The 22,375-nt window shown below is 35.9% G+C and overlaps 1 protein-coding gene across 4 annotated transcripts in view; it reads left to right on the top strand.

Moving 5' to 3' along the window:
- SLC16A7 (solute carrier family 16 member 7) overlaps window positions 1–8,607 on the top strand; it is a 77,818-nt gene extending 69,211 nt beyond the window's left edge. For all 4 annotated transcript variants that reach the window (XM_071802734.1, XM_071802733.1, XM_071802730.1 and 1 more), the window contains exons 3-5: window positions 2,265–2,408; window positions 4,478–5,290; window positions 7,706–8,607. In XM_071802734.1, coding sequence (XP_071658835.1) covers window positions 2,265–2,408; window positions 4,478–5,290; window positions 7,706–7,977 — 1,229 coding nt within the window. In that variant the 3' untranslated portion in view covers window positions 7,978–8,607. The remainder of the gene's footprint in view (window positions 1–2,264; window positions 2,409–4,477; window positions 5,291–7,705) is intronic.
- Window positions 8,608–22,375: the final 13,768 nt, after the last annotated feature.

Here is a 22,375-nt window from a genome sequence, read left to right as displayed (position 1 = left end):
TTGTTTAATGTGAAAAGAAACAAATTGCTAAGAGGTCTATCTAGATCATTACTGAAGTATCTATATAAGGGTACAATTCAAGGTACTGCCTGTAGTGAATGAATCCATAAAAAGTAGGGTCAAATATTCACCTGCTATGATGTCCCAATCCTAGATTTTTTTCCTAAGGACCAGCAAAGGTATATCTTAAGTAAGACTACAACGAGGCAACATTTATTACAGTAGTAGTTTGGGGGGAGGTCAGAATACTAACAAATACTGAACCAATTTTATGTGCTCAGGTCAATTTTGTAAATACTTCCATCTCATCACAGGTAAAATAACTTGAAAATAATTTTTAAAATAATTCTTTTGCTGTCTTTGAAGTGAAATACTGTTATTGCGTTTAGCTGTGATAACAATTAAACCTCTTTTTTTCCCATAAAATTGCCTGAAATTTAATTTATTTTCAAAAATACAAATATTACTTGATATTGGAATGAAACATTTTGCTTTGAGTTCAACAAAGAGTTCAAGTTACAAAGGGGCTTTTTTGACCCAGAGGAAATATTTGTATTGTTCACATATTTCAAAATGGCTTTCATTCTAATTCAAATATGAACCAAACTGCTGATTGTCTAAATATAGCTCTATAAATAAAAAAAAATCATGATTGAAGTTGTGCTTCACCATAGTTAGGAGAGCCCAAGTTTATTAAGACAGGAAAAGTAAGCATGATGTATTTGAGAAGTGTTTGGAGTGTAATTTGTCTGTCCTTCATGTTTCACTGCTTTCTGTATGTGGCCTCAAAGGAGAAACACCAGCTTGTCACTGTTCTGGTCAGTGGTTCCCCCAAATGGAAATAAAGAAGTGTTAGGCATCTCATGGTATAATCTGTCAGTGAAATGTTTTAGTGCTTCATATGTGATTTCAAATCTTTTAATAAATCTCCAGGCTATTATAGATTTGGTGGGGCTTTCCATGGTGTGGATTTTCAAGTCTGCTGGTTTTGATACACAGTTGTGCTTAAGTGGCAGTTAAGTGAACAGCAGAGCCTGGTCTCCTGTGCTTCTGTGTCTGGAAGATGAGCCCTAATGCCTTCAGTCTGAGCATCCTTCACCTTTCCAGTAGAATAGCCACCCTGTTTGTCCTCTATTTCCCCATGTACCTTGAACAATACAACTGCCTGGGCAAGAAGAGTGATTGCTTTTGCTGGTGGAAAGCTGAGTATATTGGCCAATGTCTGTGCTGCCTGGACAGGAACACGTTAAAACTGTTACCAGTACAATGAATCAAATGCAGTGAAATCAGATGCAGTGCTTGGCATTCCGTTTTATGCCACGTGCCTGCTTGATCTTGAGTTTGAAATTTATTGCCTTTTGTTATGGATGTTTTTATTTCTCAACTGGATAAATTTAGATATTGCAAAAGCAAGACTATTCATAGTGGTTTGGACCAAATATAGTGCAGTCAGATGGTATGCAGGTTTACCTAAAGAGCTTTGACAACCTCTTAATCTTGATATGTAGCACACCATCTAATCCAGTCACGGGCATTTAAAAAAAACATATAATGCATGTCATGCTAAATTGCATACTAGGTGTTTGTTTAGTGTGGATATAATTACACCATAAACTGGATTGCAGTTGAAACTGAAAAATGGACTTAGAGCAATATTTTTGAAGTTTATAGGTCTTTGTGCTAAACCACATCTTAGGTTTTCCCACACAACATATAGTCATCTTACTAACCCTCCTTTCTGGATGAGGTAAGGGAAAACAAGCCTCAGGGGCCAGACATTTACATTCTGATTTGACAATATTTTTAAGTCTATGTGTAGTTTAAGTAGAGGTCCAGGACATGCTATAGTACTAAGTTCAATTATTAGTTTGCTTGCCTGGAGATTCCTCCTGTTCTGTGAGTTGGACTTTCAATGTCTGTCTCATACTTAAAATTCTTCAGTCCTTGCACTTTCAAAACTTCCATTGACCGATCTCAGTATTGAGTGCTTGCAAACTGTAACAATCCCTCTTGCTTGTCTGATGTCTTTAATATTTTGATCCATCTCCATGACTAATCAATATTTATATTGTCATGTAGGCAATATATCCACATCCAGGCTCATGTATCTATAGACTCACGGAGTGTACTTGTAAGACAAATGGGTATAGAAAGAGCTAAACATTTTCCAGGATGGAAAAGGAAAGCATTCCAACATGTCCAAAATACAAAGACATGTATGATGGAGTAACCTGTTATGTGTTGTATTTTCTTTCTACCAACAGGTCCCATAAGCAGTATTTTGGTGAATAAGTATGGTAGCCGGCCTGTGATGATAGCAGGAGGTATCCTGTGTTCATTTGGGATGATTGCTTCCTCTTTCTGCAATAGCGTCCTGGAACTTTACATATGTATTGGTGTCATTGGAGGTAAGAGCCCTGTTTAAAAGATGCATTCTCTTCTTCTCCTCTCTTCTCTTCTCTTCTCTTCTCTTCTCTTCTCTTCTCTTCTCTTCTCTTCTCTTCTCTTCTCTTCTCTTTTCTCTTCGCTCTCCTCTCCTCTCCTCTCCTCTCCTCTCCTCTCCTCTCCTCTCCTCTCCTCTCCTCTCCTCTCCTCTCCTCTCCTCTCCTCTCCTCTCCTCTCCTCTCCTCTCCTCTCCTCTCCTCTCCTCTCCTCTCCTCTCCTCTCCTCTCCTCTCCTCTCCTCTCCTCTCCCCTCCCCTCCCCTCCCCTCCCCTCCCCTCCCCTCCTCTCTCTCCTCTCCTCTCCTCTCCTCTCCTCTCCTCTCCTCTCCTCTCCTCTCCTCTCCTCTCCTCTCCTCTCCTCTCCTCTCCTCTCCTCTCCTCTCCTCTCCTCTCCTCTCCTCTCCTCTCCGCTTCCCTCCCCTCCCCTCCCCTCCCCTCCCCTCCCCTCCCCTCCCCTCCCCTCCCCTCCCCTCCCCTCCCCTCTCCTCTCCTCTCCCTCTCATCACAGTATTTCTGGTACTGTTCTACCAATGAGCCTTACTGATCAAGAACCCACTGTGCAAGGCATTGTACAAATGCAAACTGAGAAGCTAGCAAGATCAGTTCATTTCAGCTACCTGAACTATTTAATCCTTTAAATTAGCTGGTATGATGTTAAATTATTTCTTTGGATATTTCAGGAGCAACTGATGATTTTATTCAATAAATGTTGTATGTAGGTACTGTTCCACACTGCACTGTAATTATGGTATAAAAACTGATTGACTCGTGACAGCACTTATTACAGTCATTTGTGTAGAATTTCACATTTATTTTTTCAATTATGTTGCACTTCAAATGGGGTGACAGAGGCTAGCAGAATTCTAGTAAAAATGCAGAGGCTAGAACCAGCTTTCTGTAGGTTTGTACATACATATGCTCTCACAGAAAAATATAAAAACTTTCAGATCAGTAGCTTTCTGTTTAAAATCCTTCAGGGTCAATCCCCAAATAAATTTATTTATGTATCATAAAAGGCCTGGATATTGCCTAAGGCAATGAACCGAAGTAATCATAAAGCCAGTAAATGAAATAACCTGCTTATCAGAAGTAGTGGTTTTTCTTTTTTTTTTTTAAGCTACATTCTCAGAATAAGGAAGGCAAGTAAGGTGAAATATTGGCAGGTAATAAGTGAATGAGATAATACGTGTTCCTATATTCAAGCTCATCTGTCTTCATGTTGGGACTAAATAAGTCCTTTGTTCAGTGATTATTTCTTAAAGTTTTTATTTTTTACATCCTAAACCTGGGGCCCACTGAAAGAATAAAGTCATGGTCCAGGAATGAGCCTATCAGGGAAGAAAAATGCTCTCCTGTGCCATCCAGCAGATTCATAGCTAGTCAGATGTTATTGTCTGGATGTCTTAATACAGAGATAAGGCCTAGAGGTTCAGTTTATACACTCAGCTGATCTGGATGGGTGGTCTGCTCCAGTGCTTGTCCTCTACAACTCTTCCATCTTTAACAGTGAGTTCCATGCCTGAGGAAATGGAGCTAAATGTGCTCCAAAATAATTAGCCATTTTAAGGTCCACTTTTGTACACAAGTTTGATCTTAAATAGGGCTGTCAGTAAGAAATGAGGAGATTTATGCATTTAAATATGCACTGGATTCATTGTAGCCCAGGTGACATTTAATAACTTTTGTCAAATGAGCCAAGAAATTATAGCTTAGTAAACATAAAAATGGTGAGTCAAGGTGCTGATACCATAATTCCTCTGTGGTTCCCTTGTCTCTATCGTTGCGGAAACACAAGGAGTTTTGACTTTTATTGCAGTGCTACTGGGCGAAATAGCAGAATGATAATAGTCTTGGCGTTAATACACATTAGCAAAGAAGCTGGATTTCATTCACTAATGCTAGTTTGCTTCTATAATATCTTAATTGGAAATCACTGCATTATATACTGGTAATTTAAAAAATAACTCAAGATAGATGTGATATATTTTTTAGTGCATGACCTGCAATAATACTGGTTTTTTCTGTGTTGTTTAGGTTTGGGATTAGCATTCAATTTACAGCCTGCCTTGACCATGATTGGCAAGTATTTCTATAAGAAGCGTCCCATTGCTAATGGATTGGCCATGGCTGGAAGTCCAGTGTTTCTGAGCACATTGGCACCTCTCAATCAATTCCTCTTTAACGCCTTTGGCTGGAAAGGAAGCTTTCTCATTCTGGGAGGACTTCTGTTGAACTGCTGTGTGGCTGGGTCACTTATGAGACCTGTTGGACCAAAACCAGTCCCTCCTGTGAAAAAAGATGCTGAGAAAGGCACAGGAGATTCTACCTTGCACAAAAACAACAAGAAGTCTTTTTGGCAAACTATGAATAAATATCTAGATCTGTCCCTCTTCAAACACAGAGGGTTTCTGATCTATTTGTCAGGAAATGTCATTATGTTTATCGGATTTTTTGCTCCAATAGTATTCTTGGCTCCGTATGCGAAGCACAAGGGAATTGATGAATATTCTTCTGCTTTTTTGCTATCTATCTTAGCCTTTGTAGACATGTTTGCTAGGCCTTCAATGGGACTTGTAGCAAACTCCAAGTTTATCCGGCCAAAGATTCAGTATTTTTTTAGTTTTGCTGTCTTTTACAATGGCGTCTGTCATGTCTTGTGTCCTCTGGCAACAAATTACACTGGCTTGGTCATATATGCTGTATTTTTTGGGTTTGCATTTGGCATGGTTAGCAGTGTTCTTTTTGAGACATTGATGGACCTTGTTGGGGCTGCCAGATTTTCCAGTGCAGTTGGACTTGTCACCATTGTGGAGTGTTGCCCTGTGCTCATAGGCCCTCCTCTGGGAGGTAAGAATCTCTTTTATTCCATTTTTTTTCAGACATTACAGCATAATCTTGCAATTTAGCATTGAATTAATATAAACATAGTCCTTAATGTTGTTTAATGTTTTCTCTGTGACTAGGATTCAGCTCCAATTTGCTCTTTGCCAACACAGTTCTTACTCTCTTGAATTAGGTGAATCCACTGGTCAGTTCTTATGAACATCTCACAAAGGGACTTATAATTATTTTCTCTGATGGCAGCTAGATAAACCTGCATGTAAATTTAAAGTAACAACTTTAGTTTGCCTAAAAAGAGAGGACTGACACTTCTAGAGAGAAAAAAAACAGGAGGGAGGTGCCAGAAAAGGCAGGGAGAGGCTTGACAGACTTGGCAGGCCATGCATGTGATGGGATGCCAGCTGGTGCCATGAAGCGTTGTGTCCTGGCACAATTTCACACTGTGGTCCTGCCTACAGCCAGTCGTTTAGCCTGTTTCTACAGCCAACAGGTATGTGTAAGGCAATCCTACATGGACTGAAGGATGATGATGGTGTCAGCTTCTCTCTTTTGAGTGTAAGAGGAGCTTAAAAAGGAGCCTACATGTATAGCTTGGACTCTATTCATAACTTTTGGGCTTCTAACACCAAAAATGAGGAAGAGTCTTATCTAAAATATTTTCTGTTTGCTAGCTTTTTAGTCAGTATATAGTAATGGTGTTAGTAAGTTTTATAATTTTAAGGCTTCTGAGGATATAAGGACTAAGGAAATAGATGCTCAGATCTTACTGAAAAGTATTGGCTAAAAGTACATGTGCATGTGTGTGTGTTGCAGTGTAAGCCCAACAATATGAAAATAGGAAGATATTGAGTTTATCACACTATATCCGCATACACTATACCCACATAAACAATGTCAGAAAAGTCAGCAAGATTGTATGTGCCTAAACCGATTTATATGTATCACATTTTTTAAGGATTACTGTCAATATTTCTATAAAAATAGCATTGTTGAGTGAAATTTTAAATAAGCCAAAATAATTCCACTCACTTCAGTACAATAATATTTGTACAAGTAAATGCTTAATAGTCCTCAAAATTGTCCATGTTTTCCTCATCTTCTAACACACAGATTCATTTTGGTGATGGCAGAACACAATATATTCTCACACAGACTCTTCCTATGCCACCTAGTGGGGGGACTGAGCCTGTGACCACTGGAGTCCAGCCCTTTCAGTCAGGTTCTAAAGTAAATACTAATATTAACTCTACAGATATTAAAGCTAATATTTTTTGAGCAACAGCATATGCAACTATTTGTTTTTCAGTGTAATAGCTTTGCAGAAGTTTTGAAAAGCAAGTGTTTGTGTTATAACTTTATGAATAATTGTTTTACTTTGTTAAATAGATTCAACAAAGGGGATGAATCCATGGAAAAGCTAAATTCCAACTTTGACTTTTACATAACTTTTACAATTTTATGCTGAAATAATGTTAATGCAAAATTTCATTTTTAATCATCAGTTTTATCAGGCTTTTTATTAATAGAAAGCAGTAAATTGTACTGTTTACACTGATAGGTGAATTTTACAGTAGCAGTGCTATTTGAGGTTTTCCTAATACTAGGCTCGTGAAATAAAGACTGAGATTATTTGAAGGCTTGTGAATGTGTATCAGGTAAATAGGCTGGTGTTGTGGCTTCAACCCAGTAAAAGCATCTACATACATACTAAATTGAAGTGCGCAGGTTACCCTGTGCATTTCAATGACAATATAGCAGAGTTCAGAGCTAAATAGTTGGATGCATACATTTCATTTGCAAGTTGAGAAAAATTAGAAAGAATTGCTCATAAAGTGGAAGAGCAGTTTTATTTTATTTTATTTGTAATGTCCATATTAATCTCAGAGGTGTGGATATAATTTTCAGGTACAGGCTTCAGAGTTCAAAACTCAGCAGTTGAATGTGATAGCTGAAGGGACAAGTCACAGGAAAGTAAAACTGAAAATCAAGCCGCTGATGCACAGTGGTAGCAGCCTGAAAAGGCACATACCTCTTTATCCTTTTGTCTGTATGCAGCCTCCATGAGTGTCAGACAGTCACTCCAAGACAATAGGAAACAAAATTAGGCAGTGAATAAAATAATAAGACAATGAAAGAATGAAAATGAAAGAGCTGAAAAACTGTCTGTCATTATTCATTTAGCTTTACTTTGTTCTTCAATGTTTTATCGTTGTCAGTGAATCCAATGACAATTGCTAGCTTGACTAGTACAGGTTTCATTAAAGTTATGCTGTATATGTTAGACAACTTGAACATGTTGAAAATTATTTTCTGCTCCAACTTCAAAACCAGGCAATATATAGATATTTCTCCTAGGGAAAGATCTGTATTGTATCGGACATTCTATCCTAAAAGCTCTTTCTTTTTCTCTTTGTATTTCAGGTTGGTTAGTGGATGTTACTGGTGAATATCAGTACATGTATTTTGTCTGTGGAGTGATTGTGATTGTGGCCAGTATCTGGTTGTTCATTGGCAATGCCATTAACTACAGGCTTTTGGCAAAAGAAAAGAAACTAGAAGATGAGAAGCAGAAAGAACAGAAGAATGCTGACCCGAAGGAAGCAGAACCATTAACGAACAATGAGAATGAAGATGGTGCCAGCAGAGCTGACAAAGCTGTTGAAGATCCTTCAGAAAGAGAAACCAATATTTAATCTGCAATTTAACTCAGAATGCAACATTTATGACTTCCATTAGAAATATATCTCCAAGACACAGGCCAGGTTTTGTGGTAATAATGTTCAGTCACAATATTGGATGGGAACAGATTTTGCCGTGTGGCAAGACTCAAATTACTATCTACAGTTTATTTATTTCAGTGATACAAAATTGAGATTACAGAGGTAGAGACTTCATGCAAATGAGTCCATCACATTATGACTCTGGACAATCAAGAGTCAGGTAAACCAGACTATAAAGCCTTCCAATGTCAAACAGATTTGTTTCAAAATTATATCTAATGCAAAAGCATCTCTTAGTCTTATTTGGGAAGATACTTTGTGTTCATCTTTAGAGTGTTATTAAAGTCTGTTGAAATAATCTGCCCAAACTGTACTTACCACTAATATTACAAAGAATATAAGCTCAATGATCTGTTTCGAAAGAGACAAACCACCTGGGTGAAGCACACTAAAACATTTTTCTCTTTTGTATGCCCACTAGATCAAAAAGATACATTATATCTGTATAAACATTTATAATATGAATGTAAAAGTTAAGGCTAGTAAACAAACAATTGGTGGGCATCATCTCTAAAATGCAATAAACAGCTGAATTACAATATATTCCAGAAGTTGTTTCCTCCTGTGATAGCTGACTACATTGTACTTCAACATATACATTTGAACACAAAATACGTTCAGATCTCACTTAATTCAAATTAAGCTAAAATCTGCCTGTACATAAAAGCCTTTAAAACTAAGATTTACATGGCTAACAAGAGTGGCAATTAGCTTGTTTGGTTATGTATTCCTGTATGGCTGAAGGAACTGGGCTGGACTATGAAGCCTTCTTCCTAAAGGAACTGGATTCAGAGCTTGCTGATGTTAAAAAGATGCTTAACTTTGGCTTTTGTGGCCTGAATCAGTTTCATGGCAATGACTTCAGAGTAGATGCATGGGTTTATTGACAAGTCACTAGTTGTTTGACAGCCTACTGTGAGGAGAGTTAAGGTCGAACTTCAGCTCTTTGCAGACAGGTAACTTCATACCAGTTCTCTACTCCCTTTGCCATGTGTTTAGTGAAAAGTTACTTCTTGTTATTAATGCCAGTTTGAGCAAAATTGCTGCAAGGCGCACACAACAGTACCAGTCTGGAAGCCTTGTATTCTTTGTATTAACACATCATTTTTGTGCCAGATATTTGGTCTTGTGTCTACAGTTTCACACTGATATTTGTATCAGTTAAAATGTACACAATTGTTTCTCTTCCTTTAGGCTAAAGAAAATGTGAATCTACAATTTTACTTCACAGAAATTATTTAGCATTGGACTTGAAAACTAAAAGTGCAAGCTTCCAAAGGTATTAAGTGACAATATTTCTGTTCTATTTGTAGGTGAGGAAAGGAGCTATTCATTTGGGAGACGTGCATATAAATGCCTCAAAAATTGTGAAAATTAAGGGTCTGATTCATAAAATATTTATACACTGTTTATGCAGGACACACATAGATTCAATTCACAGAAAAGCATATCACTCATTTTAGCCCTCTTTTAAACCTGAAAAAGTTGCAAATATATTGTACTGACAACAAGCTGTGTTAAACACACACAGAAGTGCCAATAACAAAAGAAAAAAAAAAAAGGTAAAATCTAGCATATAGGTCAGTACTTTTAGGAAAGCCATTCCTTAAGAGTAGTGTCCAATATAATATTTTCATTCTTCTAAAAGTTTTGCTTCTGTTTTGCTGGGTTATCATCTTATATACTATGAACTTCCACAGTAATGCTGAACTTTTTCATTATGTCGGCACAGTTTTAGGGGAGAAGCATCATGAATCCACTCACAGCATGGTACAAAAATTAATACCTACTTTTTAGCTAATGATATGCAAAAAAACAAACACCTTCTATAAGTCCTGTAATTTTATAGGTGCATCAGCAACAAAATGTGTGCTTTTCAGAGTTGTGGGAGAAAATACGGGTTACATGCTCAGATTTGAGCAGTGAACTCTGTAAAGGAGGATTATTTAGTCCCCATAAAATTAAAGTTCCTCTCCCAGTCCCCAGCTTCAGGGAAGAAATAAAAACATAGCGCCTCCTTCCAAACCATAGCACTGACAGCACCCCATAAGGTAAAAATAGTGCTCTGGTTTTGGCTGTACAGGGTGAATTCCAGGATCTGTGAAGGCTCTATGTGCCCAGAGCCAAAAAGTAATGAAGAGTTTCATCGACACTCAGCTTTCATACAATGAGGAATATCATTTATAAACACTGGATTGGGAAAGATTAACTGAAATTTTAGCTAAAGAGTAGGCATCAGAAACATCACTTTGCTCTTGACAGCAAGTGGTAGAAAGGCAGAGATTATCTGAAAAGAGATTAATATAGAGGTTGAACCAAAATAACTGAGGCAAAATTCTAGGTGCTTATTATCTCTTTGCAAAAAAGTTTGATTAAGATTTCAGGGTAGAAGACAACTAGTGTCAACTTTTGACTTAAGTCTCTTAAAAGTTGCTGCTGAGTAAATAAAGGACTCAGAAAAAAGATGTAAAAGGTTCTCAGGAAACGTGCAAGCAATTTATGTATTTATGCAGGATCACAGAATGCGATGCAACATAGCATAGGAAATAAGGGAAAAACAAGGTTCCTTGAGCCATAGATGCACTTGACCAACAGCAACAAAAATTATGTTACTATCTCAGAGGAAATAAAAATTTTTATAAACATAATCCTCTGCAGAGGTACTTCTCTTTCATCTCTGGTCAATTATGTTGATCAATAACAGGAATGAATGACCTGCTTTACAACCACTCTCCAGTGTTCAATTTTTAATCCCATCAGGTAAAATGATGGAGCAGACAACTAGAGCAATATTAAGTGGGAACTGAGTCAAATGAAACATTCCCTTACACCTCTTTCATTACTTTTCTTCTTAATACTAGCAACAGAACAAAAACCATCAGAATACGCTGAAAATTAAAATTAAAATCTAGAGATGAATGAAGAAAATTGGAACCATATCTATGCAAAACCAGCCTGGAATTAAAAAAAAAAAAAGTGTCTTCCAAATAACCGGTCTTAAAGGAGTGATTATCTTGAATATGTAGCTCTTAATTCTAAAAGTAATAATAATAATGTGTTGCCTTGAATCAATTCTATACTGAGCATCAGAGTAGCAAAATTAGTGTTAACTTGCCTTCAAAACCCTGAATATCACTCTTACTTGCAACGAACTGCAATTTGTACTGCAACTCATTTCATCATCACATTTCTGCTTTCAAGATAAGACCTGGGTATATACCATCTCTCTAAATCTTCCTGGTTTCTTTTAATTACCTCTCCCCATGTCTGGACCACTGCAAGGTCAGGACTAAGAGATACCCCTGTCCTGCAATGAAGAAATGTGCTCTCAAATGTCAGGACATACCACATGAATCTGTTTTGCACTGTGGAGTCTGTAGTCTCTGTCAGTCATTGCAAGCAAATCCTTAACTGATCTTAATCTCATTTATACATATGTATACTTCATCCTCTTCATGTCTCTGTCACAATTATCATCTTGCTCTTATTTTATCAATCAAGAAAAATAATGCCAAAATTTAAGAATTAGTAGAAAAGGGGATAATTTAAATAATATTTTTCCTATTTAATGTCAGAGTTCTATTTTAAGTCGTTTCAGAGTATACATGCAGATACTTTTATCTCTTTAGGGTTTTTTCATATCATACTTTCTAGTAGCTGCAGGTTTCTTCTGTATTGCCCTTTCCAACTCCAGAGGAAGACTTCTCCCCAGTAATTCTCAGTACTTTTTCAAGAGCGTATCAAAGGTTCACTCCTCCCACCATGTTGAACTGTGATTGCAACGGTTACCAGTTCTGTATTTCATTTAAAATCCCAAAAGCATCTTTTTATATGAATTCCTGTAACATAAGTAATCAGACTACAATCCTTTTATTTCAGGAATATGATGTATGAACTGTTTTGACAGAGCTAGGAAAAGTCTTAATTTATCTTCAAATAGATTATTTTTTTTTTTAATGATGCTGTCCTTATGAGGGGAAGTTCAAGTTACTACTGCAGTGAATGGCAGCAATTTCACTGACATCAGATTCAAAATTCGCATGAGTTTTATAGGTCTTTTTGTATGTCAGCATCCAGTGTGCCTAAAAAACATTTTTCAGTATGTACGTAACTGTTCCTCCCAAACAAGTCCTATTCCTCTTGAAGGTTCCCCACTCCCACCCTGTTTTCCATTTTGATGTAACACAAAGATGGGCCTGGCATATAGTGACTAAAATGCTTGTTTCCTAAGCAACATTTTTCACTTGCGACTTTCATGTCTGGATGGTTGTGAGTATCAGTGGGGAGGTATTATTCAGATACATAATAAACTTCAGATACCACATGTAGTAAGATTTGGGGCAGCCATCAGGATTTTGCTAAACAAAGCCACTGACCACTTTTATGGATGAACTTGCTGTAGCTGATACAGACAATTTTACCTATAACAAAATTGAATCAAGGCAACTTTTGTTAGTTTCTCTATAGATTACTATTTTTCTACTAAAAGAGAGGAATATAAAGGGAATTTTTAAATAATTATTTTCTGAGATGACATATCAATTTTAACAAGACGCTTTGGATTTTTTTGAGTGTGGGTGCTTTTCTGATATTTTTGCGTATATATTGAAAGTGTTTGCATGTTTTATCACCTTTTTGATCAACAATTTTCATAAGCATTGCTATGTAATTTCAACATGATTTGCATGTTGTTGTTTTGCAGTTCAAATTTTTCTCATAATCTACCTCTTAATTCTAGTTTGGAGACTTGCATGACTCAGTTAACATACAGTTAACAAAAAGCATAATGATAAAACCTCTACAGACCATTAGAAAGTCTCCCAAATATTTTAAGCTACTTACAGTTCTATTTTTAAGTCAGTACACATTTATGACCAAATTATTGTTTCAATTGGCATAGCTTTATTAAATCTAAAGATTTAACCCGTACTCAACATATCCTGTAGCTATCCAAAGTCTACTGCCCTTTTTGTGAGATGCTGGCTCTCTCTCTCTTTTTTTTTTTTTTTTTTAATTTTATTTCCATTTCTCAGTTAGTGAAAGTAACTAAATGCAAACATTATATAGTTAATATTCCCATTATACCCAAGCAGTTTTTAACAAGTATTACAGAACACATTTTGCATCCCTGAAAAAGAAAAAAAAAGAAGTTTCTTTGGTTTAGAAATAATACAGAATTTTAGCTTGATTTCCCTTTTGTGGGGCAGATGAGGGAGATGGTCACAAAATGTTGGACTGGGGCCAAGGAATAATGATTGACCTTTGTATACTCTTTACAAAACCAGAGATGATTGTTTCTTCAAAGATATTCTTCTTTTTATTCTGCAAACTATTCTTGCCTTCTAGAATCTAGTATGAAGTCCAATGAAGCCAACATAAAAATCCCTTTCGAAGTCAGAAAGCTTTATCAGACATTGGAGGTAATGTGGCTTCAATGGAGGCTTCAGCCTTATTTTCTCCATATCAAATCTCAGGAGTGTCAGATATAACACAGCAAATGCAGAATTTGTGGCAACTGGCAATCAAGCTATGCTTGCATAATATTCTGAATGAATCAGTCCCTAAATTAACGCACAATATGTATAATTTTAATAGCCTATGTAAATAAAAAAAAAAAAATCAAACATTAACTCTGAATGTAGATTATAAAATATAGTGGATATATTTAACTAAATATCCAAACAATTCTGTTTTACCCCAGAGGAAATTATCTATTTTCTTTCAAGCCTTTCTTCAGCAATTTATAATCTTCATTTTTGTTATTTCCAGGGAAAATGTTTTATGTCTTTTGGGAATGTATATATAGATTTATATACAAGGGAATACATATGCATGTGTATATTTATTCCCCTATATATAAAACTCTAATTTATATATATTATATATATTTATGTATATATAAAATATATATAATGTCTTAGAGTAAGTTATATACTGTGCCTGATAAATAAATCGTATTTGTAAGCAGATAAAAGACTTCAGCAAATGACAAAAAAATGTAAAGATTTTCTACCAGAGTAATATTTTACAGTTTTTCCATTTCTGCTGGTTTTATTTATGTTGGAAATTCATTCAGAAAACTGCAATATTATATAACACTGGTATTTCAAACATGATTGTGTTCAAAGTGGCATAAGATCACTAAGAATTTTCTTTGTTGTTAGACTGTAAAACCTACGTTATTGGTGGAGGGGTTGATTGTTTGGTTTTGTTGTGAAGGTATTAACTAGATGATCTCTGAACAGACTGCAACACATAGACTGAGTTTTTATCTATCTTATTACATATGACAAGATTATATGAAGTATTGAGGGACATGATACTGTTGTAAAAAGTGTGGAGAATGAGGGTACTCAAAGCCCTGAAAACAGTTTTCCTGTTAAATTATCTTTTCCAGAATTTTTTTTTGTTTGTTCTCTTTTGTTTTTCACTTGTCTGCAAGTAGGCGAGCCAGTGAAATGTCTACATTTGTCTCTGGCTCCTTAAAAGTTCTACCTTAAAGTTATTGAGATCTTTTTTGAGAGTGGTAAAGTACTTACAAAAATACCCTTCCTGAAGTGTGACATAGGTGCATTTTCCATTTACAGCCTACTTGGAAAGTTCACCATATCTGCAGTCTTCCAACAGAACTTGGTATTGCTATGCAATAATGAAACATACAGTAGCCATAGTTGTTGAGTAACAAATTTTTTTCTTCCTTTTTGTATTTTGCAATACTGTATGGTTTTCACTTGAATATATTGGCTAGATTTTTTTTTTTTTTTGACAACCATTTATTAGCTAGAGGTGCTATTTATGTTCCAAAGAGGCTTGGGTGAATGATAGCATTCTCTTTCTAGATGCCAAATCCTTTTTTGACCTGACAAAATTCATTGTTCATAATGTATATTAACCCAGTAAAATGCTTCTGCACTGCATTACATTGTATTTAAAAGCATATGTGCCCATTAACTTCCATTCCGAGCTTGTACTAGTGTCTAATATGTCAAGTTTGCCCATATATATTTATGAAAAATTAGAATGAAAAATGTGTAAGATAAACAATTAAAAGAAGGAACATTAAAATAAAATTTCCATGTAAATTTCTGAAAGCATGTAACTGCTGGTTTTTAGACTCTTTAATAGTAAGTTATTTACACTTTTAAAGTATGCAAATATTCATATATTAATTGATTCACTATTCAAATGTAGCTAAGATCTGAGAATCACTTCTTCTTGCATACAGGGACAGAACTGGAAAATTTCCTGTGTAGGAAAGACACTACAAACAGCAGAACATGTTACCGGCTCCTTGCTGTTCCTAATTCCACCATAATTATGACTTAATCTCAGACATTACTCAAATACCATCTGGTCACCCAGGATTTTTCCCCATTACTCTGAGTGGGATGTTTTTCTATATTCCATGTACATGCAATATGATTCATTCACTAATACTCATTTTTATACAGAAAAATCTATCCACAAAGCTTGAAATAGAAGATGTAGTTAACTCTATTCTCATTTTTATAAGCGTTCCCAGATGCTACATATTTGTCAATTGACTTAAGGTTTTGATTGCTTGCCCCAGTTAAATTGGTGTTTATTTATTGAATGCGATTGGATATCTAAAATTACAGATATTAAGGAGAAATTAGAGATAATATTAATATTAGAGATGCTAAGGTCACAGAAGCACAATAAGCTGCTTAGAAACAAAGGTCTAAAAGATGAACTATTGAATAAGAAAGAAATAACTTTGTCTATGAAAGCAAATGGTCTTTATTTTTAGATTTCTAATAATTGTAAAATCTGCTTTCAAAATATGTTATCTATAATCTTTACAAGGAAGTGCTGATTCAGCTATCAGAATATATTTAGATTTTGGAATGACAGATTCCAGTTATTATTTGAAAATTACCTCACACCGATATTTCAAATTGGTATATCTGAAAGAAACGTTTTAAAAATTAATAATAAAAAACTAAGATTAATCTTAATTGATCTGCCTTTTAGCATTTTGTCAAAATTTGGAGTAAATGGGCCTGGAAGGTAACTAAGTTACTTTCCCTCTTTCATGTGCTATTCTTCTCCTAACTTTTTCACTCATACTAACCACGCTGAAAAAATATCCATCAAGTAATATGTTTTAGCTGCAAAGCATGGATCTTCTTTTTTTTTGTAAAAAAAAAAAAAACCACCCAAACAACAGCAATAAGTAAAACATAATTGGGAGGGGGAGTTATTTTCCAACCATTGAGAAAAGCACAAACTCTCAAATTTTATGTAAGAAAAACATCTCTGAGAAATTTCTTGGCCGAGTCTCCATAAAGAAAAAACTGAATCAAAATGCATGGCTGCAGGAGATATTGTTCAGCATTTGCAGATATCATCCTAAAATTTTGCACATGTTGTTTCAATTAAAAATATAATTAGATGCTAATGCCTGGAAATTGGCAATTTTAATGAGTGCTTTTAAACAGTAGTATCTATGCAAAAGTTTATTTTGTTTGGTTACAAAAACTATAAATTTTCTTTCTTTTGATATGTCTCTGACCCAACTGACCAAAGGGATATTGCTTACCTTATCATGTCATGCTCAGCATATAAAGCTGGGGGAAGAAGAGGAAAAGGGGTGACATTTGAAAGTATGACATTTGTCTTCCCAAGTAACCATTACACATGACGTAGCCCAGCTTTCCTGGAGGTGGCTGAACACATGCAAACCCGGGGAAGCAGTGAATGAATTCCTGATTTTGCTTTACTTGCATGCATGTTTTTTTCGCTTTACCTATTAAATGGTCTATCTCAACCCGTGAGTTTTCTCACTTTTATCCTTCCAGTTCTCTTCTCCATCCTACTGTGGGGAAGCAAGCAAACAGCTGGGTGGTGCTTAGTTGCCTGCCTGGGTTAAACCATGACATGTCTATAAAACCACTGCAGATTTACTGTAACAGCAGAAGAATTTTGGTGCCTTCTATACCAACTATACACCAGCCAACCCAAGTCTTATGGCTTTTCCGATTCCTAATTCCCTTTTTGAGGACTCGCTTTCCTTGTGGGTGCCTTCCAACTCAGGACATTCTATGATTCTATGATTCATATATTTTTTCGTAAGTTGGAAATGTGCATAATCTATTTGAACCCTTTAAGGTCTATGATATTGGAATGGAAAATTTGCTAATGCCACTTTCCTTGTTTCTTAATTTAAAACAGGTAGAAGTACATTAGCACAGTTTATTTTGGTTTTATTGTCCTCACCAAAGTTTATGGAGACCTACAAAACTCAAAATCATTTAATAAAACTCTTTGTTATTTGAATTCTGAGCACAAAAGCCATGTGAAATATTTAGGAAAATGTGTTATTCAGACATTTAAAACTCTCAAAAGTTACTGTTAAAATAAGTTCAAACTGAATACTAATAGAAAATATTTCTCTTGCATAGTCTGGTTCAGATATCCATAATCTATATGTGCTTGAATTTTCCACAAAATAATTATTTTCAGAAATGATCCTGTAGAACGTTAAACCTGTAGCTAGGTACCAAAAGAAATGGAAAATTTCTGAAATATCATATATGCATCAGCTTTCACTGACAAAGAGTTTATTTTGGAGGAACAGTGATTCATTTTGCCAACCTTCATAATATACTTTGATTAATAATTGCAATTCCAGTGTGGCCTGAATGATAGATGAGTAGCAGTTAGGCAGTGTAATTATTCAGTTCCATTACTGAACTGAATAATTAGGGGAAAATGGTTGTGGTTGATCTGAAGGGTTTTTTTTTTCCACTCACAGAAAAACTGTTTCTTTATCTTAATTACAAAACAAAGCTCTTTTATTCCATTTTGGATCTTCTGAATGGAAATAAAGGGAGAGTTGGATACCATATATGAAACAACAGGATTAGGCGATCAGCACATAATTCATCAGACATACAGAGAGACAGATTCAGTTCTTTTTTCTCTCTGACATGAACCAACCTATGATTCCCTCTTCTAAAGCTGTTTGGGATTCAAGAGTGAATTTCTGTGCTGCTGATAATTTTTGCCGATGCAGAGACAGGCAATCTTTTGTTCCATCTTGCATGGCGGCACTCTAGCATCTGGACTACATGTTTTCCAACAGCCAATATTTTAAACAAAGTGAAGGAGCACCAATAAAACAAATTGTTGATACCTGCATGCCAGAAAAAAAATACAAATTGTGTTTGGGAAATATTATAGAAAATGCATTGGTTTGAAAATAGACACTATCCATATATTTTGAAAGACTGAAATAAAGTAGATTGGAATTGGTAATCTTCTCTTTCTTTTTACTCAGCTGATGTCCACTGCAAGTAAAAGGTTTCATCATTGGGTATTAATAAATCCACAGTCAACTGTTTTGTGTTTGCAAGGACAATGCATTTGTTTTATCAGTGGTAGAGTCTGAGTTGATTGAAAATGACTGCCTCACAGAAATAGATATTTATCTTCCCATCCTAAAATCCAGAGGCACAGAAATTCTGTCTGGATGCAAAATGTAACTGAAAATAGGAAATAATGCCCCAAAGTAGCAATTATTTTTCAAGAGACTTACTCTTTCTAGCAATATTTTTCCCAACAGTAGCAGTGTCATTAAGTGGCCTTAATTCTAGGTTCCACTCAAGTTTATTAAAGCAAAATTTTGTCTTAGAATGAATCAAGTAAAAACATTAAAAACTCATTCTTAAACTCTGCATTGAGAACAGCAGCAGCAGCAACCTGGAGATTCAGTGCAGCTGGCAGAGGGTGGCAAGTGGGCTGTTAACAGAAGTGTGTAGTCCCAGGGCTAAAAAGTGTGACATACTCAATTGCCCTCAATAATTTTAGATTAAAAGGAGTTTGCAGCCAGAGGACTGCTTTAAATTCTGCAGTTGGTGTAGGGCATCAACAACAAGCCATTTACAACTCCATTTTGTGTGTCAGTTAATAACTTATTCCCACATCTGTGTCACCAGAGTAGGCAATGTGTTTTGTTTACTGAAGCAACAGTCACTGAGAGGCTCCACAATAACCTTTCTCTCACCTTCCTCCAAGTGCAGACCAGACAGCTGACTGCAGAGCCTGGGATGGAAATTGCTTGCCTCACACTTTTTGCACATTCTCCATCCTACAGCTAAGCACCCACAATACACAACAGCTAAGCAATGCTTTGCTTCAGCACTGAAAGGTGCTTAATTCAGGCACTCATCTCATTGGACAGCTTTTAGGTTGAATATTTTCTGTGGTTCTTTCAGCGACAGTTGTAAACCTCGGTGTGCATGAATATAATCCACAGGAAAAAATGTAAAGTATTTAATTTTGGGACTTCTCTTTCTGATAGATTTTACAAGAAACCTTAAGAAACTCACATGAAACCAAATTAAAAAAAAACTTTATGAAAGATATTTCCACTTCAGGATTCCTGTCCTTAGGAGGGTTTCTCTGTCCAGAATTTTTTAGTTACTGTATGGAAAATTATATTCTGGAATAGTTTTTTGATCAATCACATGTGACTGTGAAAATTTTAAACAATCCTATGTTGGAAGTATCTTTGAGTGGGTTAAAGCAGCATAAGTAAACCTCAAATATAAAAAGACTCAGGAACTGCAGATTCAGAAGTCTCTCTTCTACTCCTGAAAAGCTTTTCCTGTTTGATACAGACTTCTTGGGAAAGCTTGTGTATTTAGAAAGTTGTCCCTTTAAAATAGGGTGACAGTATAAATAAAAAGAAATTAAAATGCAGGATAACTGGAATTTGTTTCGCATTTGTCCTACAGATCATTTTAGGAAATTTCCAAGCAATTTCTGGACTTGTCTCTATTTTCTAAACATACAAGAAATTATGCCTAGAAATCTTCACAAAGAAAGGTGAAACATATGAATTCAAGGTGTAATATCAGTTATTACTAATATTTTTATGTTCTCAGAACACATACCGTTTTCCTTTTCACCTTTGTAGCAGCTGAAGAACCACTTCTCCTTTTACAGAGTTGCAGACAATAAGTTCTCAGCATGAGGTTGCTAGCATCCCTAAAGAAAGAGCTCCACACACCTACTCAATTTCTAACACCTCTGACCTAGAAATAACTTTATAATTCAACAAAACTAAAAGCCACATATTAAATTAAAAGCAACAATTTCTCTATTCAGCTCCTTATTTCTAAGTGAATTTTATTACCACATGAAAGAATAGATATGCGCGTTTGTAACAGTGCTAATGGATTTGATGTTAAAGAATGTATATTGCCTTGTGAAGCTAAAAATAGAAGTGCCAGAATTTCAGGAACAGTATCTAATATACATGAAAAGCTGTCTTGCTCACAGTCACCACTCCTACTTTTCTACTATGAAAAAAATGATCTGTGAGTCCAGCTGGTTTTGGTTACCCCAAAAGTGTATTAATTGGTTAACATTAAACAGCTTTGTGGACCTGTATCAGATGTGGAGCAAAGGGAAGGTCCATACCTCCTTCTACTCCTTTGAGCACTCCTAGATGATGTGTTGAAGTGTAGCTCCTTTTTGTCAAGAGTGGTGGAAGAGAAGATCGTATGCAGCTAAGCTGGTGTAACATGCTCCTTTCCCACTACATCTTTCCCTCCATTTCACAAAAAAAGGCATGGTCTTTTATAGTTCGCAGTCCAGAGACAGGATACAACAAAAGGGAGAGACTCAGCTTTCTTGTAAACACATGAATAGTGCCCACCCTAAAAGCTAGTAAATAGAGTCTAAGACCTGGTTCTTATCTGGTTAGCTCTTCTCCCACTTTTGCCTTGCACAGGGTCTTTCCAAATACACTGTTCTATCTCTCAAAATGTTCTCTAACTGAAAATGTTTGTGATTCCTGAAAAGGAATAATTTAATAATTTTACAACAATATGACTCTGCTACTGTGTGACAAGTTGTGACAAAAGTTGTGACTGTTCACTGAAACATCTACATCACAACAGCCACTTGCTTCAATCAGGGTTTTTACAGTAGACCTGTAGGGACTTATGTGGGGAAAAGAAAAAAAAGAAGACGTAAGCCTTCTTTCACTTATGCAGTGTTCAAGATGGACAAGTAGACCACTTATATCTCCGTTAACTTACCATCCAGACAATTTCCGTTTTATCCGCTCTCCTCAGTCTGGCTGACCCACACCACTAAACAAGTAACTCTCTAAAAAACTTCATATATTGCTTTTCTGACCCACCTGAAATCAACAACTTCCTCTAAAAATGTGAATAACTTTGAAGAGGGTGTGTTTGAGGAGTCCTCACAGGCAGCATATGGGCTGATGAGCAGCACTTCAAACTAGCTTCTGAATCTCCATTAGTAAAGCTACAAGGTGACAGGAAAAGTGGGGAGATCTAGCACCACATGCTGTAGTTGCTTCTGCTTTACTAACCCACGTGTGCCTGTACGTGTGCCTGTATGACCACCATAAATTAATTGCCTGTTAGGACTCTACAATGGAAAGAAATATTTCCCCAGGAGCAAGAAGTAAGGAGTTCTCCAAAGCCTTCATTTCAACAGTACAAACACAAGGAGGAAGGAAGCAATGAGTGCAATCCACAAAGGACATGATCAACTCAGTTTGTTTCTTAGTTACTGTCTGATTTGTGAAGTTCAAACTGTAGCAGTCTCTTTTCTGAAGGTAACAAATGTTTCTGAAACTCTTTGTGACAGACAAAAGTCACAATCAGCCTCCTGTCTTCAGTTGCATTACATGACAATGACTAACAAGTGTAATGCAGAGTTTCTGCCTGCTGTGATGTAGCTCTGAATGTCACTTTTTATTTAAAGCATGATTTTCATTACATTATAGAAGAGTTGAAGAAAACTTCTAAGAAGACAGTTTATGGCCTTCTGCAATTAATCTTTTAACACAGAGCAAGAATGCAAATGCCCATTCTGATGTGTATCCAAACCTAGCTATGGATTTACAAATCAATTTCTGAATATGCATGAAAACCTAGGGTCTTCATGGAGCTCTGCAAATTTCAGTCTTGTATAACAGTTTTGTTACCTGATTGTAACCTGTTTTAAGAGAGTTGATGGGTCTTAGCTGAATATGTAAGGAACAGCTTTGAAAATACCAACCATTTGCTTCATTGGATAAATCCTACTGTTAAAATCTGCCAGCTGGTTAGACAAGTAACAGTTCTGAAAACTGTGACTGCAGTGAATCGCAATTTTAAATGAATCCCCAGGAACATATATATATATTTACATTATAAACAGAAAAAACATACATATCTTTCTAAAAATTGTCTTATTACATTAATGAACACGTGCTTTAACATTCAACCTACTGTAAATGTCCCTAAAGATGAAAGAATGTAAA

Source organism: Patagioenas fasciata, chromosome 1 (genome assembly GCF_037038585.1).
Source record: "Patagioenas fasciata isolate bPatFas1 chromosome 1, bPatFas1.hap1, whole genome shotgun sequence".
NCBI lineage: Eukaryota > Metazoa > Chordata > Aves > Columbiformes > Columbidae > Patagioenas > Patagioenas fasciata.
This window is presented reverse-complemented; position numbering and strand designations above follow the sequence as displayed.